The sequence below is a fragment of the Solanum verrucosum genome, unplaced genomic scaffold (assembly GCF_900185275.1).
Source record: "Solanum verrucosum unplaced genomic scaffold, falcon-dt-bn FXZP01000268.1, whole genome shotgun sequence".
Classification (NCBI taxonomy): domain Eukaryota; kingdom Viridiplantae; phylum Streptophyta; class Magnoliopsida; order Solanales; family Solanaceae; genus Solanum; species Solanum verrucosum.
Window position 1 is genome coordinate 2,933,616 of NW_026019957.1, and position 12,234 is coordinate 2,945,849.

The 12,234-nt window shown below is 26.9% G+C and overlaps 2 protein-coding genes across 2 annotated transcripts in view; one reads left to right on the top strand and one right to left on the bottom strand.

Annotated features, from left to right (window-relative positions):
• LOC125814687 (peptidyl-prolyl cis-trans isomerase CYP18-1) overlaps positions 1-12,234 on the top strand; it is a 217,227-nt gene that overhangs the window by 21,617 nt on the left and 183,376 nt on the right. The gene's annotated exons all lie outside the window — the stretch shown is intronic.
• Positions 2,335-4,512, bottom strand: LOC125814710 (uncharacterized protein At4g15970-like). The gene is made up of 3 exons (XM_049494180.1): positions 4,246-4,512; positions 3,571-3,933; positions 2,335-2,820 (listed from the first exon to the last, which is right to left on the bottom strand). Exons 1-3 carry the CDS (start codon positions 4,510-4,512, stop codon positions 2,335-2,337), a joined length of 1,116 nt encoding a protein of 371 aa, XP_049350137.1.

Consider the following 12,234-nt stretch of genomic DNA (forward strand, 5'->3'; position numbering starts at 1 on the left):
TGCCCGAAATCTTTAATTATAATTATCAAAGATTTTATTTTTGTTCAAAAGCTTAAACACTTTATCTATATAATAAAACAAGTGACAGGAGGTCCATGCTAAGTCCAGACCTAACTCAAAAAAATATAAATAGTAATTTCAAGTAATTAAGAATTATAATATGTGTTACACCTTTATTGAATAACTTTTAAGAATGGTTACGAGAAAATGAAAATAAGGGAGGTAAGAGTAATATCATAATTAAACTACAGAGGAGGTGAGTGTGATAAAGCGAAATTTAAAGAGAGGTCGCTGAAATTATTCCTATTTGAAAACTATATGAAATTACTTTAATGTGCAATCTTTCTCATATTAATATGATGAAAAATTATATTTTACAATATTAATCAATATTTATGCACTCTGACTCTCTAGAATCAAAATATGACAAATAAAAAGAAAAGCATCGAAATATAACAAATAAAAAGGAACGAAGAGAATAAAATTTTGTCATTAATTTTTTATTTATTTATTTATGAATGAAATGGAAACATAAAAATATACTCCCTCTATCTTGACTAGAACATGAAGTTTTTAAGACATTAATTAGTTTTACCTCATGAGTTATTGCTGTACTAGAAAGAAAAACATTAATCTGAAGGCCCCTACTATATAATTTAGTTATAGATACATTTCATTTATTTGCCTATTAAACTATAACTTATTCAATTTGTTTAAGTTTATGCTGATTATTGATTCACTTATTTATACTTTCAAGCTATTTTAATCAATTTATTTCAGCCTAAAGGCTGATATCTGATCCAAATTGATCTATGAATATTTTTAATTTTCTATAATAATAATAATTAAATATATAATTTTATTCTGTATTAAAAAAAAATAAAGCAATTAAAATTTAGTGATGAATGGACGGGTTGGATTTTAATCCGCTTTTTAGCTTATTTCAGCCAACTAACATTTAGATGGGTCAATAATCCGTTTATTTATTAATTGATGAACTCATTTTAATCCGTTCGAATTTAATATCTAATACATTTTTTAAAACATTTAATTTAATATATTCAAAGGGTAATATAGCAATATTAACCTTATTATTAATTATTTGTTGAGATATATACCAAGTCAATAGTGGACAATTATTATTGAATAATCGGAGAACCATTTACTTATTAAATTATCTACTGATAAATATCATAAATGCTGCTTCTTAATAATACATAGATGCAAGTAAAAATGGCATTAAATGCCAATTAAAACTTAAAAAGACAATTAATTACAAGTTGCAAGTTACAACTATTTAAATGTACAATAAAGTCCTCATATTAAAGACATTTAAAGGGGAAAAAAGGTCACCATATATCCTACAATAATATAAATATGGCATATCCTCTTTTCGAATTTTCATCGAATTCCAAATCCTCTCAACCCAAAGTACAATTAAAATCAACTAAATTATATATTCGATAAGTAAAATGACTTCGGTCTATACATATACACTTATTTTCTTGTGCATATCCATTAAGATTTCTCCGAGCATCTCACAATTACTCGGAGGAGGAAGAGGAGCCTTTTGCCAGGTTCAGAAGGCCAGGTCGATAATGTTCTTTTTCCAGATATCTCCAAATGTGTCGCATCAGTATTAAATGTTCCTGGATGTGTCGAAGAGATTATAACATCTTTCCTAAGAACTCAACTTCAACTAATTGGTCCTCAATGTTGCAAATCTATATTAGACATTCATGATAGTTGTTGGCCTAAGATTTTTCCTTTTAGTTCACTTTTCCCTTTAACACTTAGGAGTTTTTGCTCCATTCAAGGTTCATTACCACCAACATCATCCCCTCCACCTCTAGTTATCGTGAAGAATGAAGATAGTACGAAAAATTAAGAACTACATTATTTAACTTTAGTCCTTTGAATTCTTTTGAATAAATGGATGATGATGAAATTTGCACTCACAGTATACGAGATTGAATTTGTATGATCATTAAGTTGTTGAAGGATGTATATTTTATTTATTTAATTACATGTTTTCGATAGATTTGCATGATACACATCTTGTATTAGTTGCTAAGAAAAAGAAAGAGACATATAAGACAAAAAAAAATTGAAACATAGAAAAAAGTTGTTTCAACATTATCCCCTCGACCTCTAGTTAGCGTGAAGAATGAAGATAGTACGAAAAATTAAGAACTAAGTTGTTTAATCATATGTTTTCGATAGATCATCTGCATGATACAAATCTTGTAATAGTTGCTAAAAAAAAAGACACCTAGGACAAAAAAAAATTGAAACATAGAAAAAGTTGTTCATTGAGATGATCAAATATATCATTTATCCACATATTCTTGGAAGAGTCCAAGTATATTTATATGACTTCCTTTCATCATTTGGCAAAGCCATATAATTTTTCCAATCATTAATTGCCATTCTTAAATCATGTATTTTGTTATCAAGACCTATACAACAATTTGCATGCATTGTGCATACATAATTAATGTATTTGCTAGGTTCACAAAATCCTCCAAAATAAGAAGTATCTAAAAATCTCATTTTCAATCCAATTTTTTTGATAAAAGGACTATATTTGATTATGTTGAGCACATCTTGTTCATTTTTTCCTGGATAAGTTCTTCTTGATTTGTTCCAAAACTTGTAGAATTGTATCGTCTGATTATTTGACTTCACGAATTTAAATCCTCCATTTGGAGAGTTATTCGGGTCGGATGAGTTGTGTAGATAATAATCACAAGCAATTTGGAAATCGACATGTGAATAAAAATGTGCAAATGGTTGTCGAAACCATAATATATCTGCATCCTAAAAAGAACCAAAAAAAGACACAAGAAAATAAATTCATCAAATCACAAAGAGATACAAATTGTGCACTTGTTTAAGTTGTTTTCATTTTTGTTTGGCCAAACTTTTAGAAAATTAAAAGTATTTATTTCCTTTATTTGAACCGTCATACTTTCTTTTTTAATTCGTTAAAAAAAATGTCATTTTTTTCAAGATTTCAAGAATGCTTTTGGAAAACAGTTTTTTTTTTTAGATTTTCAAGAAACAACTTACGTTACTACTCAAAGACCGACACTAACTCTTTTCTTAAAAGAATGATCAAACACATCAACTCTCAAAAATAAGTAGTTCCTTTGTTCCAATTTAAGTAACACTATTTGTATTTCGAGATTCAAATTATGTAATTTTCGATCAATATTTTATAATAATATAAATTTTCATCATATTGACATTAGAATAATTACACTTATTTTATAGTTTTTGGAATGTCTAAAATTTAATTTAAAAATATTAAATTGATCTAATTCAAATTAACTTAAAAGATTACTCAAATCACTTGTCGAGAAGCAAAACATATCACATAATTCGAGACAAATTACAGAGAGTATTTTATAAGAAAATGAGATCGTAAACATCTAATAGTTTGACCAAACAGACGGTAAAATGTGGAAAATATCACAAAAATCAAGACAGATCAAAAAGAGTACTTTATAAGAAAATGAGATCAGTTAACATCTAAAAGTTTGACCAAACAGACTATAAAACGCGTACCGTAAAGATGAAGTTATATCCCATTTGAAGAACAATTCTTAGAAAATCAGTTCTCCTCCACATCATCTTCAAATAATCACCACTCATATATCTTTTTTCTCCAGAAAAATCAACATTTTTGGTGATTAATGCATAGCAATGTGTGTGAATCTCCAAGCATCTTAAATAAGCAATTTGGTCAAAAGCTACTACTAATAAATTCTTCAATAATGATTCTGTATTATTTCCAATTCTAAAACTCTCCAAAAAAATATCAAAAATTGAATTTGGTGCTGTCCATGCTGCATTTAGTGTTGTTATTATTACTGTTTTATCTCCCATAGCTGTCTCTTTTAACACTTTCCTTAATTTAATTTTCTGCTTCTGAAAAAATAAAAACAAAATTAGGCAAAAATTGGAAATAAATATAAGTCAATTGACATAAATAATTGGTCAATGTATAATGTATATTGGTAGGTGAATTTGTGCATGCACATATTTTTAACTGAGCGGTCAAATATGTAACTTTCCTTCTGATACACATCATTTTTTTTTCAAAGATGGTATACACCATTGTTTTTTTAATATAATCATCCAAGTTACTGCATATCTTGCGATAAGAATATAAAAATTATACCTATCAAATAAAAGTTTTGAATTTACTCTTGATTAATTAAAAAGAGACATATAACTCACCTTTGAATAAGTTAGATAATTTTCTTGTCTAGAGCTCTTCTTCCCATTAATATAGGAGTCATAAGTTGATAAGTTTTTAGACAAAATGGAGTTGTTTGAATTTGGAAAAAATTCTAAAATGTATGTGTTTGAATGATAATTAAGAACAAGGCAACAAATAGCAACAATGAAGAATAAGATGAAAATCTTGACAATTTTATTGGTGCTTCCTCCCTCTAATTTATCCACCATTTTGTCACTTTCATTCTTGAGCATACCAAGAGCCATGAATTATATATATAGAAAGAGTTTTAAGTAATATACATTATCTTTTAATATAAATAATTTTAAATTTCACATATTAACAAAAAATATATATAAATATTTTTTTGAATAAACTGCTAATATAAAAAAATATTTGTACTGACGATAGGTTATTAATTACATACTTTAGTCTGACCAAAGTTCTCTCAAAGTCTTTTAATGCCTACCCTAAATTTCACCTCTAAAAGCCTCACTCACCACTTTGCCTTTAGCTTTAGTACACTAGGCAAAGCTATATTAATTTTTAAATTAAAAATAGTTAGTTAATATATAATATATACTAGTTAGAAAAAGTAAATTGTAAATTTAGTCGATTATTCACACAAACAATATCCCAAAAGTTTACTTGATTTTATAATTCATATCCATCAAGTTCTTTTTTTAAGTGTATGCAATGAGCTCACTATTCTCCTAGTAATACTTTATATCATTTGAAATATTATGAAAAATGGTTCTCTAGAAAAAAGATCAAGGTAAATCTTATCATTATAATAAAAAGAGAGAGTTTTCTCTTCTTTTATCGATAAAAATGTTCCGTATAGTGATTCATGAAGTATGATGAACATTATATGAAATCAAGATTTAAATCTTGAAGACATAAACAAAAAGGTATAAGGTAATTTATTTATTTTCATTTGCTTAAGTCTTTACGGATAAAATTATTTGATTTTGTAATGATGGAAAATTTAGGACTCTATATATGTGCTTGAGGTTCTGCCATATGTAGATAAAACTTATCATATGACCGAAGTTATTAAGGTAAAATTGATTAAATTTCAGCTATATGTAATGTTAAATATTTGTCTGAAGTAAATTAAGTATTATCAAACTTAGTGATGACTGAAGTTATTTCGAAATGGATAAAATTACAAATTTTTATATACTACAATATGACTTAAATAATGATCCAGCAATCAAATATATGTGCACTTGGATTTTAATGGTTTCAAGTCCTTGTAAAATCACCCAATTACATTAAAAAAAAAATACTACTCCTTTATGTAGCTTAATTTCCTACATTTTCTACAGCTGCCTAACTTTAATTAATTCTAAATATGCAGTACTACACAATAATAATAATATTGCCTAATTTTAATTAATTCTAAAGATGCAGTACTAATGGTACTAAACAATACTAATAATAATAATAATAGTAAGATTAGACCCAACCTAATTTTACTTTTATTTTTTTGGACCACTTTTAAAGTCCATCAAACCATCACTTTTTGGGAATATAGTAAAATCTTTTTTTCCATTAAAACATTATCCTTTGTATCGAACAAATGATTAATTCCATTTTCATATTTGACAAAGCCATATGATTCTCAATTAAATCATGTACGATATTTTGTAATTAACAATACCATCTATTCATAAAGTAGCATGATTGAATTTCTCCATCTGCCTAATTTTGATTAATTCTAAATATAATATAAAACAAAATAGGTCCTTAGCTTCTATAAAAGTAAACCTATTTTTTAAAATACTTAAATTTACTGGACCACTTTTAAAGTCTATCTATTATAGTTCAAAATTATTATCCCCCCCACCCTCCCACACCCCCAACAAATAGTAGGATATGAATGATAAAAATGAGTTTTTTTTACCTAACAAAGAAAAGAAAGTCAAATGGTTAATGTCTTTATTAATTAAGAAAATAAAGAGGTTTGATTGTATACAATTATGGATAGCAAAATTAATGTTAAAACCTTTTAGCTTGGTTTTGATTAGACACTGTTTGGATTAGAAAAATATTTATTTTGACTCCATAAAAAAAATTAAACTTCATATAACATAATCTTGTTCCACGAAAATATGAACAAGAGAAAAATCTTGATTCTTGTTATGTAATCAATTATATATGGAAAATAGAAATGGTAATTCATAGGAAATCCATTCAAAATATGCCTTAAAAGGTCCTAAGATTGTTATAGAAATTTGGGAAAAGATATAGAAGCATATTACAATAATAGTAAAATTATTAATTATTTACCTAAATTATGTGATGGTCCTATCATTTTAAAATTTATTTATTTTTGTATTATTCACTCCTCCAAAGTCCAAACTATGAAAGGGGTTCTTGAACTTATTTTTTTCATATTATTTATCCCCTTCACTCTCAAAGGCTCCTAAGATTGTTATAGAAAGTTTAGGCATTGGATAGAAATTAATTATTAATCCCAATATGTACAATAGAGACATTATATGTATAAATAAAGAGATTGAGAATAAAAGCAAATTTGAATGAATTTATTCAATCATAACATCAATTCAAATAGAAGCAATAAAGTAAATGTCACTAACTAGAGTAAATTAAAGGAAAACTAATTTTAAGGAGCTAATTTAACATCCAATCTTGTAGATATGATGAGATACCTAATTCAAATTAACTAAATATATTCTTAACAAACTGATAACTACAAGCATATCTTAATAATAAATACCAAATGAATTCTCTCTATTATATAAATAAAAGAACATTAGAACATTTCCCAATATTGCAAAAATATATATCTTGGTATACAAAAAGAAGAACAAAAATGATTTTTCCTTTGATTCTATTGATGATAATTGTGGTTGAAGAAAATTACCTTGTAAAAGGTGACACCCCTGCCATTGTTCAATGTGATCAAGTTTCATGCACAAAAAAATGCATAGAAGCTTATGGGCTCAAGTTAAAAAATGCTTATTGTAAGCAAACTGTATTTGGAAATGTTTGTATTTGTGAAAACAATCCATAAGTATAAAAAAAAAAAAAAAGTTTACTTATGTCAAATAAGAAAATCAAATGTCATGGAAGTGATTAAGAATTTTATGTAAGACATTTTTTTTTCATGTTGTTGACGGTTGTACTTTCTAATTTTAATTCGATTTTTTTGAATAAACTATTTCATTTTGTCATGTTCGATTCGAAAAAATGAAACAAGGTACAAAAATTCATTAATAATAGACATGTTCATCTATCCTTCTCCACTCAATATATGATACAAAGTTACTTATATCAACACTTGATGTTATTACCACTAGATGAAAGTCTTTGGGTGTTTCTTTTATCTCTCATATTGTTTAAAGGTCTTTTAATATATTTTGATTTTAGATCATCAACTTGTTGAGCCGTCCTTGATTATGTCATATAATGATGATATAACTAAGGGTGAAGGTATAAGTATTCCCTTCAATTATAGGTAAAATCTCAGTGACACACATCGACTATATACATGAGTTCTATTACCTCCTGAATTATTTTAAAGCGTAATAAATATATCCATAACACAACCTAAGACTTGTATAACCACTCATATCACTTCAATCCTCAAAAACTCAAGCTATTCATTTTGAATTTTAAAATTTTAGATTACTGCATCTAATTGAAGTTTTTGACCTAATAAAAAAAATAGAATAAATTTCATAAAACTTGATCCAATATCTCCATTGAAGAAACTATCTAAAATTGAAACTTTAATTCGAGAAGAATTGAAATTTGGGGTCATTTATTCCTGATTGGATTTAGGTTGAGAAAGGCTTATTGAAGTGATAAGGAAAAGATAAGGAGGAAGGGTGTTATTGATGGAGAACTCCACAATATATTTTAAGCATTTAGGGGTCATTCTATAGAATTAGACAATTTTTTAAAATTTTCGTGAGTTTTAGCCGATGAATAGTTGATGATATGATTTTCGGTTGATTTCTTTTCAAATCTTTATGGGAACTTCCGAAATGACCCAGAGGAAAATAAAGTATAGCCTCATCATGATCAATATCATATTTGTTGCATGTATGGGCTACGACGCAGAATTAGGCAATTTGCTCATTTTTTTGTGTTTTAGTCTATGAATATTTTGGTGATATGATTTTGATCCATTTCTTTTCAAAACCTTTACATGACCCTCTGGAATGAACTAGGGGAAAAGTATGTCTAGCATCACCATGATCCATGACATACTTTTAGTATTTGGGGGGGAGGGGTAGGGGGCAACCAACTAGAATTAGATGATGTTCTCACATTTCCGTGTGTGAGCTCATGAATATTTTGGTAATATGATTTTTGGTTGATTTTTTTTCAAAACATTTTCAGGACCTTCCTTAATGACCTAGGGGAACAGTACATATAGCCTTACCATGATCGACAACATATTTTTAGCATTTAGGGGCCACTCAATAGGAATTAGGCAATTTTCTTATTATTATTTTTTGTGTGTTTGCTATGAATATTTTTGGTTATATGATTTTTTGTAGATTTTTTCCAAAACCTTTACGGGACTCTTCGTAATGACTTGGGGAAACAATACATATAATTAAGCTCACAATGATCCACGATATATTTTTAGAATTTAGGGGTCACTCAACAGGAATTATGCAATATTCTCAGATTTTCTTGTGTGTTAGCCCATGAATATTTTGGTGACATGGTTTTTGGTCGGTATTTTTTCATGAGACCCTCCGTAATGACCTTGGGAAACAATACATATAGTCTTACCATGATTCACGATATTTGTTTAGCATTTAGGGGTTACTCAACATGAATTGTTCGATTTTTTATTTTTCGTGTGTTTTAGTCCATAAATATTTTGGTAATATGATTTTCGGTCGATTGTTTACAAAAATCTTTATAGTATATCGTCCATAATGACCTGGGGGGGAAGTATGCATAGCCTCACTATGATCCACGACATATTTTATCCTCTCGGCCCAAATAAATATGGTAATAGATAAGAAGATGAAAATGAGAAAACAATGTGTTTTTTTTTTTTTGTAAAATATTTTTCTTATTTATTTATGTTAAAATTCATGTCTCTTTGTTTTTTAAAAAAATAATAAAAATTGGTGTGTAAATTGCATACTTATTTTATGTTTGAGTGCAAAAATCTTCTTGGAGCGTCGAGGTGACAAAGGGACTCGATTTGGATGTTCAACTAAAATGTCTGAACTAGTTTAGAAAATTATCTATGTATTAAGTTTTTTAAAAGATAAAAAAGAAAATAAACAATTTATGTTATAAAAGAGAATAAAATTATCAAAAACAAAAAAAAAAACTTTTTCTCTTAAGCAAAATTCACTAACTCTAAAATACTATATTATGGATATCATGCTATTATTTTCTTCTGGATAGAAAGGTTCCTCAATTTATACAATTTCCTAAAAAAATAATTAATTAATTTTCCTTTTAGAGGTAAAAACCATTCATGATAAATAGTTTATTCTTTTCTCTAGAAAACAAAATATTCCTAATAAAGTAGGAAAAGTAATCCAAAATTTGGTAGTGTTGATTATACATTGCTTGAATAGCAAAAACATTTAAAAATAATTTTAAACAACTAAAGAAGATTTCACTATAAACATATTGAAAACCCATCGAAAATATTCCCAAAAGAGTCCTAAGATTATTATAGACATTTCATAAATGCTAATAAGAAATTAATTATTAATCTCAATATGTACAATGGATATACATTAGACACATCTATATATAAAGAGAGCACAATTTTTTTTTTCCAACATTACAAAAATATTATATATCTTGGTATAAGAAAAAATGCATCAAAAAATGGTCTTTCACTTGGTTCTTTTGATGATATTTGTTGTTGCTGCAAATGGTCAAACAGTCATTATTCAATGTGATCAAGCTTCTTGCTCAAAAAAATGCCAAGATGCTTATGGACCCAAATTAATTAAAGCTTATTGTAAGCAAACAATATTTGGAAATTTTTGTATTTGTGAACACAATCCAGTCATCCATAAAGGATCAAGGAAGAGTTTACATATGTTATAAATGAAATAAGAAAATAAAATTATTTATATTTCATGTCTTTTTTATGATTGCACTTTCTACTATTTTAATTCGATTTCTCTGAATTAGCTATTCTATTTTGTAATGTTTAATTTTTACATATACATAGGAAAAGAAGAATTATATTTTTGTGTTTCATTTGATTTAATTGAGAAATGTCTAAGGGCGAATAATATTAGTGGTACATGGTACGAAACTCAATGAGTATATTGTATAACATACTCATTAATCATTTATCCCTTTTCACATAACACAATGCTTTGGTACTATCAACATGGGGCCCGGGGGGGGGGTGGGTGTTTAACGTGGTTCTTAGGTGTTTTTATTTTTGGAAAAATGATTCAAGTGAATAACCAGGCTAACACATTGTGAGTTTTGATTACTACCAAAGATCTGATGATTAGAGGTGTACAAGTCAAATCGAACCAGCAAATTAAATCAAATAAAAAAAAAATTAATTTATAATTTTGTTTGGTTGGTTTGATATTGAAAATAAAAAATCGACCACTCTTGGTTTGGTTTGATATTAAGAAAAAAAGTCAAATCGAACCCAAACCAAACCGACATAATATAAATATATAATTTTATTTTATTTATAGATAAAAAATATTATTTATAATTTACTTTGTTAATATATTTTTAGTCAGTTTATAATTTTCAATGTTTATATATATTATTTCAAATTTAGGCTTGTAAAATTTTGTAAATATTTTATTTTATACTAAGATCAGAAGTTACAATAATATTGCTATAGTTTTTCAAATTCAAAGTTAACAATTTACTTTGTAAACATTTCGTCTTGTATTCAGTTTGATTGTAGCCTTTAATCTTATTAATTTAACATAATGAATGTTGATATTTCAAAATAAAAATTAAAATTGTACTCATGTGAATTTTATCGTCTTTTCGAAGATTTCTATTCATTTAACATTTTTTGAGTTTAGCTTATCACACAGGTAAGTGAAAATATATTTGATCTCTTTTTCAAACACCGTATAGTTGTAAAAAATCGTAAAACCAAAAAAACCGACTAAAGACGAAATCGAAAAAACCCGACTTTATGTAGTTTGATTTGGTTTTCAGATTTAATAAATCGACATAATTGGTTTAGATTTTTTTAAAATGAAAAATTAAACCAAACCAACCTATGTACACTCCTACTGATGATAATTGTCGTCAGATTTTGAAAATTTGTGTTTTTTTCCAAATATTCTTAACATACTAACTTTTGATTTTTTTTTCTTAAAAAATCGATGAGAGTTCGTAGTTTGTTTGATTTCATCTCTTTTTTTTTTTATATTCAAAACTCAAAAGAAAATTAGATAAAATTTGAAGTCCCTAATTTTCATACACATCGAATAATTGCAAGACAAATATTTCCGGCAATTTAGTGATGATTTTTTAAAACAATTTGATTTGGATTTTTCATTGATTTGAATTTCTCATAGGAGTTTTTGGTTGATTTGGTTTAAAAGAAAGTCTTTGTTGGATTTTAAGATGAAAGTAGGTCTAATTTGAGAGGTTGGGTGTTAATGGTGGAAGAAGGTTTAGAAATAATGGAAAAATAATGAAAAAGTATTGAAATTTTAAAAGAAAAAAAAGATTTAAATGATAAATATAGTGTCAGACGCCTGTATTTAATTTTTTGGACAAAAAATATTTTTGACTTTTAAAGAAGGTAATAATTCCACTTAGAAAAAAATACTTGGGGTGGAGGGGGGGGGGTGGTTTGAGTAGAAATTGGGGTGGGGGTGGGGGTGGGGATTTTACAAAGTATTCTTCTTTTTTCTTATTTTAAATATATGATAGATGAGAAGATTAAATCTTATGGTCAATAGTTTGTCCTTTGTTGAAGAAAACAAAAGGTTTCTTATAAAGTAAGAAAATTAATCCAAATT